This window comes from Leptopilina boulardi, unplaced genomic scaffold, assembly GCF_019393585.1.
Source record: "Leptopilina boulardi isolate dan_hultmark-lab unplaced genomic scaffold, ZJU_Lbou_2.1 LbouV2_367, whole genome shotgun sequence".
Classification (NCBI taxonomy): domain Eukaryota; kingdom Metazoa; phylum Arthropoda; class Insecta; order Hymenoptera; family Figitidae; genus Leptopilina; species Leptopilina boulardi.
The window spans coordinates 76,372-94,874 of record NW_026137937.1 but is presented as its reverse complement, the minus strand read 5'-3'; the positions used below and the strand labels follow the sequence as shown (position 1 = coordinate 94,874).

The window sequence follows — 18,503 nt, the reverse complement described above, 5'->3', positions numbered from 1 at the left end:
AAATTAAAACAAATCGTATCCAAATTAAATTGCTAATTGTTTTAACTAATTCTTAGTCAGAAATGACTAATATTGATAGTATAGAAAGCTATTAATTCATTTATTAAAATTTACAAAACTGAAACAGTATCCTTTAAATGAATTAGTCAAAACAGTTATACTAATTAATATTAGTCAAAAGTGACTAATTTAAATATAGTTTTAAACTTAAAATAAACAAACAATTCTTCAATTGAATGTGTTATTAAAAATTTATCTCTTCTCCACTTATCATTAAAAAATATCTTCTTTTTTTTGTTATTTTTTAGCATTTAATAAAATTATCAAAATTTTTTTTAATTTAAAAAAATATATTCTTTTACCCTCGAAATTCAAAAAAATCTATGACTTTTCAATGTGCTACCATCTTGCGCTAAATGAGAAAAGCTACGAGAGGTCATCATCTCGTTTGCGCATGCATCTTGTTTATCGACAAGAATTTTCGTTCGAACAAATGACTATCTAAATAAGGGAGACGAGGGAAGAGTGAGCACATTGTGCGTGTGCAAATAGTTCTCTGGTGGTGCGTGTCTACTGGACTCTGACACTCCGGGAACATAGGAACTTGGCTCTTGTGTAGAAAGACATGTGTTTCGTTTGACATATATATATATATATATATATATAATTTTCAATTTTCAATTATTACACGTATTTTTTCTTTTTTTTTAACTAGAAAAAATCGTACACCAAGTGAATTTTTAATATTTTTAAAAAAATATTTCTTGTGAACAATTTTTTAATCGATAGCATTCAAAAAAAATATCACAGTCAATTCTGCAGAGTTTAAAAGATAGAAAGGGGGGAATAAAATAAAAAAAAAATAGTGGGGTCAATTTGATAAAATATTGCGAAAGGAAAAAATTTTATTTACCATGGTTAGAGGTGAGGAAAAAAAAGCAAGTACGAGAATTGATATTGAAAAAGCAAAATGGGATCAAAGCAATTATACGGGAAGGGCCAGACATTTTTTGACCTTGACGAATCCCTTAAATGTATTTGCATCAACGAGCCAATTGGAGCGGGCTCGAGACATCGTTCAAAAATACAGGTACATAACTTGTTTGACCACTATTATATCTATATACTTTTCATTATTATATTAAGGCCTAGTCACTTTGATACCTTATAATATAGGTTTAGAATAAATTTTATATTTTACGAACTGTATAGTTCATCGTTAATTTATTCTAAGTTTATTTAATTTAATTATAATAATTTTTTTTTGCATAAATAACGATCACAATTCGTTAAATTTTTCCTTACACATCGTCCTCCTACCTTTTTTTCTTTTCATATATGTTAAGTTTTATTTAATTAATTTTAATAAACAATAATTTGAAAATAAAATCATAATAAATTATTGAACTTCTTAATTATTTTTATTTTATATGTAAATAAATTACAAAACCCAACTCATTAGTTTAATGAATTTGTGTCAAGGTAATGTAACAATAATTAGCAATTTTGACTTTAAAATTAATATTCTAAGTAGGTGTATAAAATAAATGCAGAAAATTTATACTTTAAAAAATGTTCGGTTCACAAAACTATTTCTTTTTCCTATTTTTGTAATCAAGGCCACATTTTGTTTTTCAATATCTTTGAATCTGATATTGTGGTGAACCATATGTGAATTATAATATCAAATTATTTTCATTTTTCTTGAAATAAATATTTGTATATCATTTTTTTTTTTTTTTTTTTTTTTTTGAATTTCAAAATATTCTAAGATTTTATATTACAGAAATAATTTGAACTTTTATCGTTTTAAGCAAATACCATTTATTTGAATCTATATCAAAATGTAAATGTTAAAAATTTTGAGAAGGTCAAGCTTGAATTAATATTACGAACGATATTTAAAAAATATTTCAATAATAGAAAAATAACTAAATTTTTTTTTATGAAAAATGAATGAATTAATATGTAATAGGTATCATTTGAGAGAATTTGTAAATTATTTTAATGGCATTGAAATGTAAATGTATTTAAAAACCAATAAGCTTTTTAGAAGAGTATATACATATTATAGCCTTAGGAATAAAAATTGTGTGCGAAAAGTGTTCTCAATCATTTCTCACAATAAGTCAATGAGAATCAATTAAGATCTAATTTGTAATGATACAAGCAAAAATATCCAACCGCAGTTGATTCTTTTCTTTAATAATCTGTTTAATATTCAAAATTGCTAATGAATGAAATAACAATTGAACACATAATTACGTTAGGTGTTTACGGATAAAAACTCTCATTAATAATTAAACATCAAGCAACTTAATAAACTATTATAAACACTATATATATGCAAATTTATGTTAACTTTTAAAAAAATATACAATTCCTTTGATTTTTTTCTCATTTTCTTATTTTTATTGTTAATATACATTTTTTTAATTAAAAATTGCAATTTTTAATTTTAATCAACAATTTTACGCGCAAGATAATAAAAATGGAAAATCATACATAGAAGTTCGCAAATAAACAATAAATTTCATATCAATATTTGAAAAAAAATTATCTTCTTAGTGGAGAAAATGATAAAACTTTAAGAAAATCTTTTATATGTTTAAATTTGTAACATTAAAGACAAAGGTTTCCTATCTCGAGTACGAGGTCATGACTCAATTAAAATAGCTGTTTATCAAAAGATCAAAAACCTCAATAAAATACGAATTTAACATTCATTTTAAATTCTGTCTAAACAATTTGCGTCGCACATTAACACAAACCTTATAAGTAATGTTAAAAATAGCATATAGCTACGTCAAAGTGTCTTCACTTTATAACAATTTTAAAAATATTCCAAAGTAAAAAAAAAATCCCCCAAAGTAAAAATTACATTTTCTATTAAATAAACTATTATAAATAGAAATACTAAATATTTATAATAAATAAATAAAATAAAAATTTAATTTAATATAATAAAAAAATGGAAAAATATAATTTGCAGAAATTTATCTCTCTAAATTATATATAAAATTCAAGACTTTCACAAAATTTTCATCAAACTTTTAAATAAAAAAAATAATGACTAAAATTAATTAGAAAATTACAGCTACTTGCGAGAAATTTGAAACAAGTAAATCTTTCTTCACATAATAAAAATGTTATCTTACATTTTTATAAACATGTTGATTAATAATAAAGTTGATTGAAATTGAGACGAACATATATATATATACGGATTTGATATAATTAATAATATATCGATCAGATTTATTTTCCCTCTTACTTTGTAAACGACTTTCGTGTTCATTATTTTATAACATAAAATCATCCCGGATAGCAATAAAACATTTACTGCTAACTTTCATAAATGTTAATTTTAGGTCATTTCAAATTATGATTATTGTTACTATTATTGTATCAGTAGCTTTAAAAAATCATTTTAAGAAAAATTTTAATTTTTCTCCGCGACTGGATTTGAACCCAAAACTGAACGCGCCATAAAGTTACGCCTTAAGTTCCACAGGCAAAGTTTTTTTTCGTTTTTTATAAATTTTGTAGCAAAGTACAGCTATTGTTTCATGTTTATTGTTATCTTACTACTGTAATTATTTATTTTTTTAAAATAAATATTAAAAAGAATAGCCAGTGAAAATAAATATAATTAAAAATTCATATATATATATTAATGTCATTGAATAATATTTAGGAAAGGATCAACTTTAGAGGAATTGAAAATCACGGAAGATGAATTATGGACGAATAAATATCTTTACGACAGCGCCTATCATCCAGATACTGGCGAGAAAATGACCCTGATTGGACGCATGAGCGCACAAGTTCCAATGAACATGATCATCACTGGATGCATGATGACGTTCTACAAGTATGCAAATATCTCGAGACACATTCAGTAAAGCTACTACTCTCTTTCACCGATTACAATCAAAATAGGCAGCCCCAGAAAATCCAACGGCTGGAAATCATTTCTCGCAATAAATGGCAGTTTTTATAGACTGCGATAAGGTTAGCCGCGACCCCTCACCTTTCTTTTATATATTGTATTATACTAATCCAGTTTCTCATTTATTCTCTATTTAATAATAATAATAATAATTTAATCACAAATAATCCTCCCAGTAATCATTATTAATTGTTTATGTTAATTAATTTATATTAATTAGCTGAAAGTTGTAACCAATTTTCTGTAATTAACATAAAATATAAAAAATAGTATTTATTTGTGAGAAGATTCTTGATTCTTTGAATAAAATTTAGAAAGTTTGAAATTTATTTAGGAAAATTTTTTCGTAGTAAATTAAAAATTTTATACAATTGGCATTGAAAAATTTTGTAGAACTGACTCTCGACATGTCTATAAAAGCTTCACTGAATTGTCGTCCTCTTTCTTTCTTTTTTTGTTCTAATTGTTCATTAAGGGTGTTAAGTAATCTGAGAAATTGTTATGAAATTCAACTCTATTGTTCTTTTTTTTTAAATGTCTTTTTGATATGATTTAAATGTTAAATTATGCAATTTCCAAGATTACAACCCTTGAAAATCAGAAATTACTATAAATAAGTGAACATTTTTTTTTGTAGATCAACACCAGCAGTGGTTTTTTGGCAATGGTGTAATCAATCGTTTAATGCTCTGGTCAATTATACGAATCGAAGTGGATCATCGCCAATTCCAGTGGAAACTTTGATACAAAGTTATGTGGGCGCAACAGGAGGTGCTGTTGTCACGGCTCTTTCTTTAAATCGATTGGCGAAACGAGCGCCACCATTGGCAGGACGTCTTGTGCCACTTGCTGCAGTGGCAGCAGCCAATTGTATCAACATTCCTCTCATGCGAATCACTGAACTCAAAAATGGCATTGAACTTCAAAATGAGAATGGAGATAAAGTTGGCAACAGTAAAAAAGCAGCGCGAGAAGCTATTGCCTCAGTAACTGTCTCTCGAATTCTTATGGCTTCACCTAGTATGGGTGTGTATTATTTTCTCCCTGACGTCAATTTAGTCTCACAATAAGAATAACTCTAGTATAGGGGAGGATGGGGCAAGGATAGTTAGTGGCTCTATTGCCTATACGGCTTGTTCAAAAAGGGCACTATTCTTCATATATACTTGTTTTAACACCAAAAGACGTCAAGAAAAATTTGATCTTGATGCGATATCATTTGTGGAAGCTACGTGTTTATTTGTGAAAATCCTGTTTTTTTCTAAAATGTCTCAGTTCTGTTTAAAACACTGTTTCAGATATTAACTGTTTTAAATATTTATTTATGTCCAAAAAATTTTTTTGGTAGTGCTTTGAAGTGTTTTGAGGTGCTTTTATTCAATGAAATTAAAAAAAAACCCCAAATTTAATGTCTTTTTTTGATTATTTTTCGTAAAAAGAATTTTGATAACAATTTTGATTTAACGATAGTTAAATTTTTTTTTAATTTTCTGCTAATATCTCAAAGGCACTGCAATCCACAGCAAAATAATGTATTACAAAATTGTAGCTAAATAAACAGGCTTTCGAACGATACTATTCTTTTTCCGATGCCTGTTGAATTTTAGCTACTAGGTCCAAAAATGTTTTACCTAACTATCTTTACCCCATCCTTCCCTACCTCAAGTTTTTGAGATATTAAGACATTTCCAAATGCATAATCTAATTACATTTTCTTAACAGTGCTGGCACCCGTGGTGATGAACTACATAGATCGCAAACAATTGCTAAAAAATGCAAAATGGGCTGGAGCACCGATTCAAGTGGCCCTTTGTGGAATTTGTCTAACATTTGCAACTCCCCTGTGTTGTGCCCTTTTCGCTCAAAGAGTCAAAGTTCCTGTAGAACGTCTCGAGCCTGATGTTCAAGAACAAATATATTCTAAGGATAAGAGTCTAACAAATGTTTTCTATAACAAAGGTCTTTAAATGTCATGTTCACTATTTGAAGATATTTCATTCAAACCTCATCACTTCCAGCAATTGAAGTATTGTCAATTTAGCAATAAGATTTATGTAGAGAAAAAGAAAATATATAACGCATTCTTGAGGGATGCAGAACGCTATATCAAAACTAAATGATGTAAATGATTATTATTATATTATTATAACCAGGAATCTCAACGACATTCATGAAAAATTTTAAATGAATGAAATAAAATATGCATTTTTTGTGATTATTTAAAATTTATTTTTCTCCAAACTTAACGCACTTTAAAGACTTGTAATCTCCACTATGCTGTGAAACTTTATGACAATAAAGAAAAAGTTTATTCAGTCTAAATTTTTTGTTTTTTAAATTATTCACATTCTTATTTATATGTATTTTCAAAAATTCAATTTTTGAAAAACGTTTACACGGAGAGAAATAGATGATACGGGGTACTATCTAGATAGTACCAGGTACCATATTTGATCTTACATATACGGACAGCAATCTAGATTCTATCAGTTACTATCCAGATTGTACGGAATAACATCTTGATTATAGTGGGTAACATAACCATATTTTTTTATAACATCTTTGATAGTACCGAGTAGCATAATGATGGTACCGGATAACATTTACTTTTTACCATCTTAAGATCATAAGTTCTTACCATCTATTTCTCTCCGTGTAGTTTTTAATTAAAAAGTTTTTATCTCTATGAAAAAGCAAAGTGTTTATGAAATAATAAGTCATAATCGAGTTGAAGGTAAACTATTATTTGGCAGCGGTTTTTTCATAATGAAAATCAAAAAAATTAAAATATGAATATATTCTAATTCAATGTGGGTGTACATTGATAATAAAAATTACATAGTATTTTCTGGAATATAATTATATCCGGGCATAGAAAATTGATATCTAAAAAATGGAACCTCTTTGCGTAATTGAACTTTTCTTACAGGTTTCATGGGTCTGATTTTTCGTCCATGACGACCGGTTTTCTTCTGTTTGAGACCACTTCTCGGCCTGTTGCCTAATTCACGATTTCGTTGTGCACTGCCAATGGGTGTTGAGGCATGTGTTACATTTGACACTTGACCAACCACGGCGAGACACTCTTTCTCGAAACTAAATTCTATCGGTCGTTTACCGGGCATTCGAACGACAACTCGATCATCATTATCCTTTCGTAAAATAACGCCCTTGACACCAGCGGCACTTAGAAAAAAACAACCTTTCCCAGGATATTTTTCAACGCAATGAACTTCAGTGCCTATTGGAAGTGCACCAAGAGGATGTGCATCCCCTTCCTGTGGCTTAACTGGCATTCGAGGAATGTGACGTGACGTTCTAATAATATCACCTTCTTTCATATTAACTGATGCTATTATATATTTGAGTTCATTTCCAGAGCCAACAAGAGCCATATCGGCTGTTCGGCAACCATCTTTAAAAATTTTCAAAACCTTCTCCTCCTTTGGTGGACCTTCATTTGGACCATCTCTCAACCATTTGACTTGATGAAACTTGTGTTTAATTCCTCCACCGATACCTTTGCAAATTAATCTACCTGTTAAAACAAAAACCAAAAATAGTTAAAGTGATAGTCCTTTCAGCAAAGAATTTGCTGCCTCATAGAGAAATTTTTTGAAAAATTACAATTAATTCTATTAATTTTCAGTAAAACGTATACTTTATGTATAGCTCAATGGATTTGTTTTGTTGCAAGAAATATAATTGTAGTATATATTAAGGGGAGGGACCGCTGAAATTTCAACCTTTCGAAATTAAGGATGTAAATTTTTTTCTGTTAATTTTAAATATATTTAAAACTGTAATATACTATCGAAAATTGAAAAACAATTAATTCACTAATAATTTTTAATATAAAACTAGAAATTTTTAAAAATTTAAAATTCTGTCGTAATTTTTATTATTTTTCATTGCTAATTTTTTATACACTTTTTTCATGATTTTGAACAATTAAACGTGTAGATTTTGAAAAAATTCAATTTTTTCAAAAAAAAAATTCCTGGAAAATAAAAAAAAATTGTAAAATTGAAATATAATTTCAGGTTCTAAAAAATTAATTGTTCTGAAATTTTGTAAGCTTATTACAGTCATCAATATCTAAAATCAGACACAAGGATTTAAAAAAATATACACATAATTTTTTTTTATGGCATTTTTTATGATTTTTTTCAATCTATAAATTATTAAAAATTATAATGTCATTGTAAAATAAAACAGTAAATTAAACAATTATTAAATTAAATAACTTCTTTCTAGATTTTTAAAACAATATTTTGTAATAAAATTCGTATTTAAAGAAGTTGCAAAAAAAATTTCGTTCATTTGAACGTTCAAAATTTTTGGCTCATCATTTTTTCAAAAATTCGAAAATATGTTTTTTGAGCAAAAAATTTTTTACACTGTAAATATAATTTTTTTTGTCCAAAAAACTGATTTCTCGCTTTAAAACGAATTGATATACCTATATAAAATCTATATTTTACTTAAAATCTATAAATTACTTATATCATTTTTTAATTTTTGAAAAAAAAATTTTTTTGTATTTTTTAAAATAAATTTTTTCTTTATGAAAATTTTTAATAAATTTTGTCAGCCTTGTAGTCCTGGCATGAAAACAAATCGATTGATGTAGGAGAGAGTGGCAAACAGTGGGACACTTTTTTTCAAAGACATATTAATATGTTAATTTTATATATTTTTGAACACTTTTTGGTATTACCATAAAGTTTCAACTCTTTTCTACACAATGCACATATTCTATTAAGATTATATTGTGATTAAATAAAAAAATTTGAAGTTTTTGAAACTTGATACATTTTTCTTGTTTTGAAGGTTTGTGTTTAACAGTGGGACACCTATTATTAAGAACCGAATAATTATTTCAATTATAATATTCTGCTTCATACTTTGTAAATATATATTTTTTGCATTAAATAACGTTAACAAATGTTGCAAAACATTCATAATTTAATAATATTTTACATTTTTATAATACGATGTCAAGTTTCATATAAAAAATTGCTATTATTTTTTTTCACGTTTACAGTACTGCTGATCATACGTCATAATTTGGTCCTAACCTAAAAACAATTTGGAGCAAAATTTGAATAGTCGTTCTCTTATCAAGTGTTATTTTTTAAATGTTGTCGAACAATAATTGTAATAATTATTAATTATAAATTTTGAATTTTTTATTGTTTTTTAGCATAAAAAAATCACATTTTTAGTAATCCACGTTTCATAATGTGCCAAAAGTTTTGAACGTACAAATGAACAAATTTTTTCTCAACTTCTTTAAGTATGAATTTTATTACAAAATATTGTTTTAAATACCTAAAAAGAAGTTATTAATTTAATAATTGTTTAATTTACTGTTTTATTTTACATTGACGTTATAATTTTTAATAATTTATAGATTGAAAAAAATATTTTGTTCATTTGAACGTTCAAAACTTTTGGTTCATGTTGCATAAACTTAAATTTTTGCCTTCCCAGTGTTGAATGTCCCACTGTTTAAATTAAGCAATCGCAAGAAATTATTTAAATAAAAATTGTTTGTGAAATTTTAAATTATTTTATATTATACTTAAAAACATGAGTAAACGAAGTAACAATTACAATTTTTTTTAAACTGTCCTTTCTATATAAAAATGAGCATTGTATTTCAGGAAAAAATTTACTCTGGTACGTCAAAAACAATTTTTCTCAATTTTCTTTGTAATTAATGAATCAATGTGGTTGAAATTTTCAGCTATAGTATGTTGTCATAAACATGGTTTACATTTAAATTTTGGTCGAGTTTCTTTAAGTAGTTTTTCAGAAAATTAAACTGTCCTACTGTATAAACTGTCCCACTGTTTGTCACTCTCCTCTATATAAAGTTTACATTTTACCAATATTTACAAAATTGATCGATATTTTTATTTTTAACAAAAATTTGAATTTTTTTAAAACTAATAATATATAAGTGTTTATCATGATGAGGAAGCTAAATGGTAATGAAATGGACAAATTTTTAAATTGTTTTTAATAAACAAAAATATGAAATTACCAGTATTAGGATCCCTTCCAGCAAGATTTGTAACATTTAGTGGTTCAATTGTATAGTGATCTTTGAAATGTACAATGCGTCGAAAAGCTTGATTTCCTTTTCCCGGCTGTGGTAAAATCATAGGTCTCCATATTTTTGTTCCTACTCTTTTTGTTGTAGTTATTGGTAGTTTTGGATATAAACCATTATGATTTGCGTATGATGCACTTAAATTAATTTGTGGCAAAATACGTTTAAGAAATGTACTCCTCGACATTTTTTTAGGTTATATCATGTTTTGATAGAAGCACGATAGAAGCGTCACGTGGTTAGAACTTCTAAGCGAACTCGATCGGTAAGTCAGGAATTTATTAAAAACTTGATATGTTATGTTACCTGGCGTCAATATTACTGAAGTAAAGAATAGTTTCTACATTTCAGACATAGATATCACTATTGTCATTTTCTTGTTTATAAATTTTGACTTTATATTTAACTTCTCATTTTATGATAGAAAAATTTTAGTATAAGAATATAATAGCTATAGATTTTATATATAACAATTTCTTCAGTAAGTTCTTTATGTAAAATTTGTATAAAACATTTTCTTTAAATGAAATATATTTTTGATAAATTAAAGATAATTTTTCTCACAATATGATCACTGCAAAAACGGATGTTTTATTTTAAGACATTTTATCGTGTCTTAGATTTTGAACAATGAGTTACAGTAGCTAATTTTTTTCTTCGTGCAATAAGTCTTTAAAATTAAAAAAATTCTTCTATGATTTGATAACCGTGAAATATAATTCTGATATATACATTTATATACATATATGCTCATATCGTGGAAAACAATGGATTATATGTTCTTGTCTCTCTTTCACATCTTTAACGTCTCGCTTGTGTGAGTGAACTTCAATTGTGATCATACAATACCGTAAGTGTCGAAGTGTAAAATCCTCTTTCTTTAAACCCTTTATCGAATTTATTACAGTTGAATACTTCGAATCCATTATCATACATTTCACAAGCATTCGTATACAATGGCCGCACAATTACTTATCTATAAACTTTAGGGTAGTCACTAAATTTTGCACGCTTTTGAAATGTCATGTAAACTCTTGCATTTTAATAGCTTTTGTTATTAAATCTGCCTCTTTCAATTTAATTATTATATACGCTTTAATTAAATTGGGTCGTATATATACACGCGCGATTTACAAAAATATAATTAACAATACCTATTTATACTGTTGATTACAGTTCTCCTCCATTTTTTAAATTATGAATTCACTGCAAAAATAGGTGACTTACTTGGTGTATCTTACAATAAGATGTATAAGATGGAAAAATGATATCTTCAACTCTCTAAATCTGAATTAGTAGTTTTCCACTATAATGAAAGTGTGGATTCGTTTACCAATTGAATTAGTAACAGTTTTGACTCTTTTTTTTACACTCTAAATCTGCTCTCTAAATTTGAATCAGCGAAACGTCGCTAATTTGCAGCTATAAGTATACTCTCTTAATTTGAATCAGTGAAATTTCACTGGTGAAATAGCTAGAAGTCGGTTACTGAATCATTTAGTGAAATTTTCACTGAAAATCAGTCATATATCACTGATTTCCAGTGAAAATTTCACTAAATGATTCAGTAACCGACTTCTATAGCTATTTCACCAGTGAAATTTCACTGATTCAAACAGCGTATATATATATATATATATATATACATACTTATAGCTGCCCAATCAGCGATTTTCCGTTGACTCAAATTTAGAGAGTGAATTAGTGAAAATTTCACTGATTTGAAGTCAGTGAAATTAATTAATTTAAGTATAAAATATTCTTAAATATATATATATATATATATATATATATATATTCTTAAATAAGCGCTAAGAATATATTCTTAATTTCAGTTTACGGTTTTTCCTGTGTAAAGTATTTTTTTAATTTCTAAGACACTTTATATGTTTTATCAAAAATTAAAATGTTGTTTCCATCTTAGAATCTAAGTTACTTCGGAAAGATTCTTGAAGTATCTTAGATTAAGATGTTTGCGTTTTTATAAGATTATATGTTTTGAAAATAAAACACTTGTGAATCGTATAAGATATACGTCATCTTTGGCAAAGATAATATTAACATCTTAAACTAAGACCACCACACGGAAAGAAAGTTTGTAGCAATATTTGATATTATGGTGTTACTTTTTAGTATATTTGGTTACAATTGCGGAACATTTTAGCATGATAACGATTTTCGATTCCCATTTTTAAGAATGATTGAGATTAAAATAAGAATATTTAATATAGTTGGAAAGAAAATTTGATATAATATTTACAAAATCTGAAATCTTTTTATTGAAACACAAAAATGTCAAATTTTAATAAGCTCTTTATCAATTTTTCTAACCAAATATTTCAAATTTCGTAATTAGAATTGTATAAAATGATATAATTATTTCAGATTTTGATATATTTGATATGAAAATTGAAAAAGAAATATCAGAGTTAACGAGATTCGACGAAATTTGCCGAAGTTAAACGTTCGGAATTGCCCGATCCTCACCGAGTGGTAACGAAGACTGACGAAGCTCTTTAGACAAGCCCCTTTTTACCATTATCTTGATACAGACCTGAATTTCTTTTATTAATTAATTTCGAAAATTTTACAATAAATCAGTAAAAAAAATTGTTCTTCAAAAAATAATAAAATATTTAATTATTTCCCAATAAATAATGATTTTTATTTATATCTTTAAACATGTTTTGATATAATTTCACCTTTCTCATAAGCGGTGAAAAATATGTCTGGTTAGTATATAAGAATGGTCACATCAGTTTTTCACATGAGCGTAAATTTGTATATGAAGCGTTATTCTGCGAATGTTATACGTATTATCGTTAGTATAGGTTAGGAATAAAAATAAGCCAATCGATGTAAAACAATGAGGTGTATGTGTGTGTGTGCATTTAAAAGTTCATATCCTCGTCTATCCTCGAGATGAGAAAGAGATAAAACGTTGGCGTAGAATCTATTGGTGTTTCTGTCGTCATTTGTCACGACTGAACCACTTCGAATTTTTAGTATAGTTTTAACAAATTTCGAAATAATCTTTCCAAATTTTCATATAAATTTAGTAAATAATGAAGTGCGCGTCGGTTTAATTTACTTCTGGTTTTTCATATAAATTTATCAATTTACGAAATAATAATTTCAATTTCTGGAATATATTTACTAAAAAGACTATTGGTAAAAATATACCGATTTTCGTTATCAAACCCAAATGTTCCGCGTTTGAAAAAGAGAAAACTAAAATTTCCTACCAGATTTATCAAATATTGCTACTAAATTTCTTTCCGTGCAAAACATTTTAAATTAAGATAGGTACTTCTTTTTGCAGTGATTATTGTAAAAATTGTTTAATTTCAAATTATTATCAATATATTTACTTACTACTTTTTAATAACTTTTAATTAAATGAATTAAAATTTTTACAAAGATTTTATTTCCTTTCATAATAAAATTAATTTATTTATTAATATTTTTCTAATTTATTATAGGTACTATTGTAGTATTTATATATACTTATTTTGTAAAAATTATATTAATTAATTAAAAGCGATTCTCGTTTGCTTTATATATATTTATTTTCAAGTTCTGTGAATAAATATAAATATTAATTAAAATTTATTTAGAATAATCAAATATTGAATATGAACATGCGGTTACATAAGAAATATGGAATTGCAATTATTTAATTAGAGAATTTTGTATCAACATTAAACCATTTACTATAGTGAAGTAGTTTTTTTCCTTTATAGAGAGAAAGTAAAATATATTCCTTTAAATTTTTATTTTTTTAACAAAATTATTGTCTAAAGAATTAAAAATACAGTATAGCTAGGATAATGATTATTTTGAAATGTTTTTATAATAAATATTTGTTTGTTTTAAGTAAATTTTATTTGCTCTTTATAACATTTTTTCATTTGAAACAATTAAAGTATAAAGAACTGTAAACAATCTATATAGTTTTATATCTTGTAAATAATCTAAACCTTCAACAAATCAGATTGATTCGTTGGTTAATGCTTTCGACTAGTGTGCAAAAGCTTCTGAGTTCAATGCCCACTAACGAGATTTTTTTTCTTAAAAACAAAAAGTCCCTCAGTATTATAGTTATAATATCTTCTCATGTGATGAGAATGTAAAAAGATGTCTTCCAAAAAATTGCGTAAATTCTAATAGGGAGCAACTTTTCTGAAAAAAAATTCCACATGGATCTTAAATTCTATAATATGCTTTTGATTATTTATTCTCACATATGAATAAAATGTAGAAAGCTCATTATATACTCTATATATAGTCTAAAATAAAAATACATTCATTACACAATTTATTTTAGTTTATCAATTGGTTGTGCAAGCATAGTTTCCCTTGTTCAACTTAATATATGAATTCTGATATTATATTTAAGAGTAGAACCCTATTACAAAATATCGTGTCCTATTGTATATATTTTGTCGTCGCACAACTATGAAAAGCGAATGGCAGCGAATTTTGTGTCGTGCGAAGAGAACGGGGTGCTTTAATTGGTTCAGGGTAATTATTTTATTAAGTGAGAAGATGGCGGCTGGAATGCTAAGAGTGGCTGAGAGAGAGAATGAGAGATCAGAGAGTGAGAGGAATGATACAAAACCAGAGAAGACGGTGTCGGTGTGGTCTCATCGCTACGGGGGATAGAACGCTTAAATACTCACGCAATTCGAATCCAGAGTACAGAAACTGTTGCAATAGGTGAGGTACTCTACACTTGCTCACTAACCGTGCCTTTCAGTGGTGGTATTTATAATTAAGTTCCCGAAATTGTGGGAAACGAGGAATTAACTGAAACACCATTTTCATGACAAAAATTATTTCATATAACTTCAATTTACTTGTGATGCTTAATTCATTTTTATTGGAAATTTTAAATTCTTCAAAAAATAATAAAATTATTCTGTTATCTGATTTGTTTATTCCTTTATCGATAGAACCTCTTTAAATAAAAATCCAGATAGTACGTAAACTTGCAGCAACCTTGCGACAAGCTTGCCGCACAATATTGCCAACCTTACACGGTAAACTTGACGCAAGCTTACTGCAAGCTTCAAATGCCCCACCTGGCTTACCGAAACATTGCAGTGTAAGGTTACTGCAAGATTCCACAATAAGATTATCGCAAGATTGCTCAGTAAACTTGCACGGTATGCTTGTAGCAAGATTGGTGCAAGGTTGCCAAATAACCTTGCTTTAAACATACAATTTAAAAAAAAAAATGTTTCGTCTAATTTATATAATAAAGTTTATATAATGAAACTAGAGGGGCTACGCCCCCCTGCGCGCTTCTCGCGCCAACCCTCCTGTTCAATTATTAAAAAGTCTTGAAACGAACATAACTTTTAAATTCAAGTCATTTTTGGCGGAGGAGGAGACTTGCGGCTATATTCAGAGTCTTGAAACGAACATAACCATAAAATTTAGGCCATTTTGGAGGAGGAGGGAGGGGGGACTTGCGGCTATATTCAGAGCCTTGAAACGAACATAACCTCAAAATTAGGTCATTTCTGGCGCGGGAGGGGAGGGGACTTGCGGCTATATTCAGAGCCTTGAAACGAACATTACCTCAAAATTTAGGTCATTTCTGGCGGGGGAGGGGAGGGGACTTGCGGCTATATTCAGAGTCTTGAAACGAACATAACCTTAAAATTTAGGCTATTTTGGCGGAGGAGGGAAAATGAGAGGAGGGAGGGGGGATTTGCGGCTATATTCAGAGCCTTGAAACGAACATAACCTCAAAATTTAGGAGGGCGGACTCCCCCACTCCTAGGTCAAGAATTCTTGAAACAGCGGCCACGGAGGCGGCGGCGATATCTTTTTGTAATATAGGAAGATTATATAAATTAGACGAAACATAACAAAATTTTTTAGGTTCAAAGCAAGGTTATTTGTCAATTTTGCCCTAACCGTACCGTGTAAGCTTACTGAGAAATCTTGCGATAATCTTATTGTGCAATTTTGCAGTAATCTTACACTGCAATCTTTTGGTAAGCTTACCATGCAACTTTCGGCCAGGTGGGATATTTGAAGCTTGCGGCAAGTTTGCCGTGCAAGGTTGGCAATATTAAGGTTGCTGCCAGCTTGCGTGCTATCTGAGAATTGTTAACTGCTCTCTAAATTTAAATCAGTGAGATTCCACTGATAAAATAGCATCAGTAACATTTTTAAAGTAAATGATTCAAATTATTATTGATTTAAACCGTCAAATCTGCATTATCGTTAATCGGTAAAACAGATTTGACTCTTTTAATAAGTAAAAAATTCTACTATAATTTTCAGTGAAATTTCACTGGATTCAAATTTACAGAGTGAACAAATTCTGTTTGATATACGTAAACAGCGAGCTGTAAAATAAAACTAATTTTTGGTTTCATAATATATATATAAAGTATAAGTTTTCCGATGGTACTTTGAAAAGTGTCTTATATTGATATATAATCTTTCGTGGGAAATGAGGAGGCTCCATTAACAGAGTGTCAGATTGTATAGCAATTGACTAGCACATTGTAGAAAATTGGTCACTGTTAGTTGGTGTTAATACGCAAAGTCTGTTACGGACCTGCACGTAATTTGAACATTTCTGCGACTTACACTCGCTAAAGTAAATTTGCTCATATACAGGAATGCATGTGTGTAATATGTATAGGCGCGCGCGCACAGTTCACTATCGTCAAGGAGGAACATCTATTACTTGGTACATATATAGTGGAGGTGGAATATCGTTGAGGGTGTGTGCGGGCAAGAGTAGTCGAGCGGCAAATTGTCCGCCATCTTATCCACCTTATACCTTACCTCACACTAAAGTCGTAACCCCCCCTCTCCTCTTCACTCTCTCATTCTCCTTCACTTTCTCTCTCTCTCACTTCTACATTCAGTTGAACTCTCTTTTCCATCTCACTCGACTCTGCTGCCGCCTCACTGCCCCCGCCTCGAAAGCTTTAGATTACCTACCCCTTATAAGCGCTCGTGTTGCCCATTTATTACCACGACTCTGCTGCGACTACCACGAACCAGACCGCCTTCCATCCTTTCTTCCTTATACATTTCCTCTTCCTTCCTTTCCCTCCTTTTCCATCTAATATCCTTGTCGAGCTCGCCTAAGTTTGCTGCTATATACTGGTCTGTGCGCGAGATACCCTTTAAACTCGCCTATATATATACACCACTGGTGCAAAGATCACAGGAAACTGACTTTGAAGGAGCTCAAGGTATATATATATATGTATATTCGATAGATCGACATTACCGAAGGAGATTAGTTGACATTGAAGTAATTGTGCCTCCGCGCACAAGTATCGATCGATTTCACTGTATATATATATATATATATATATATATATATATATATATTGGAGAGAAGTACAAGGAATGATCTTCTTAATCGGTTATATTTAATAGAGTGCATCAAACAGGATTGTGTGGTATTGACGAACTCAAACTTGGAATTATCTGTCTTGATTGCAAAACTATGTACAATATTGCAATATTCTGATATCCATAGAGGAATTTGAATAATTAACAAGTTTCACGCACTCTTCTTTGTCAGCTAAATTTAAATAATATATATATATATATATGTATATATATATTATACACTGAAAAAAGATTTTTCTTTGCAATAAAATCGTTTGCTTATGCAATTTTGGTTCTTGTAACCAAATTTTGGTTGGTTGAAACAAAGTCGTAGAGTTATCTCAACCAAATATTTGCGGTTAGGCCAACAAAATTATTTGGTTGAACATTTTTAAATTCCAACAAAAATTTGGTTAACACAAGAAAATAGTATGGTCTAAAAAACCAAATGATCGTTTGTTATACAAATCAAAATTTGTTTACGACAACATTAAGAGAACAATTAGTTTAAATCTCTCATAAAGATGAGTATTCTAATGGTCAGAGCTCCCGACTTGCAATTTAAAAACAGAGGTTCGATCCCAAGCGGAGATGAGATTTTTCAAAGTCCACAAATATTTCAATTGGCTACACTGAGAGAAGAAAAGCACGGAATCTGAAATGGAGAAGTTCAGCATCTGTACACCAATTTGAGCGCAGCATCAGCGTCACTGTGATAGATGCCGTACTAAAATGTGAAATGGATGTTGTGCTTGGCTTGAGTATAGATACTGTACACAGATATGGAACTGTTCAGAAGTACAGTATCTGTCGGTCGCTATGAGACAGATTCCGTATAACTTAGTTCACACCGCTGCCGCTCTGCTAGAGCATAGTATCTGAACTATGAACGACACCAACTGAACAAAACTAAAGAACGGATACTGACACCCATTTTACACGGCCGGCGTTCGTCACAGTACGGATTCTGTGCTTTTCTTCTCTCAGTGTAAATATAAATTAAACGTTAAATTGATAATAAAATAAAACAGATAAAATTCAACCAAATTTTTTTGT

At 28.8% G+C, this 18,503-nt stretch overlaps 2 protein-coding genes across 2 annotated transcripts; one reads left to right on the top strand and one right to left on the bottom strand.

The window, feature by feature from the left end:
- The first annotated feature begins 513 nt into the window (after positions 1-513).
- On the top strand, positions 514-6,274 carry LOC127287078 (sideroflexin-3). The gene is made up of 4 exons (XM_051313804.1): positions 514-1,090; positions 3,698-3,874; positions 4,590-4,978; positions 5,675-6,274. Exons 1-4 carry the CDS (start codon positions 915-917, stop codon positions 5,917-5,919), a joined length of 987 nt encoding a protein of 328 aa, XP_051169761.1. The 5' UTR covers positions 514-914; the 3' UTR covers positions 5,920-6,274.
- A 459-nt stretch (positions 6,275-6,733) lies between these two features.
- On the bottom strand, positions 6,734-10,298 carry LOC127287079 (39S ribosomal protein L2, mitochondrial). Its single transcript, XM_051313805.1, has 2 exons — positions 10,005-10,298; positions 6,734-7,490 (listed from the first exon to the last, which is right to left on the bottom strand). The coding sequence occupies exons 1-2, from the start codon at positions 10,258-10,260 to the stop codon at positions 6,787-6,789; spliced, it is 960 nt and encodes a 319-aa protein (XP_051169762.1). The 5' UTR covers positions 10,261-10,298; the 3' UTR covers positions 6,734-6,786.
- Between the last annotated feature and the right edge of the window lie 8,205 nt (positions 10,299-18,503).

What these genes read in the sequence shown, in the direction of transcription:
- LOC127287078 (XM_051313804.1), top strand. Translation starts at nt 915, where the DNA reads ATGGTTAGAGGTGAGGAAAAAAAAGCAAGTACGAGAATTGATATTGAA. An exon ending in GACATCGTTCAAAAATACAG is followed by an intron (nt 1,091 to 3,697) that starts GTACATAACTTG and finishes AATAATATTTAG; the next exon opens with GAAAGGATCAACTTTAGAGG. An exon ending in TATGGCTTCACCTAGTATGG is followed by an intron (nt 4,979 to 5,674) that starts GTGTGTATTATT and finishes TTTTCTTAACAG; the next exon opens with TGCTGGCACCCGTGGTGATG.
- LOC127287079 (XM_051313805.1), bottom strand. Translation starts at nt 10,260, where the DNA reads ATGTCGAGGAGTACATTTCTTAAACGTATTTTGCCACAAATTAATTTA. An exon ending in TGGAAGGGATCCTAATACTG is followed by an intron (nt 7,491 to 10,004) that starts GTAATTTCATAT and finishes TTGTTTTAACAG; the next exon opens with GTAGATTAATTTGCAAAGGT.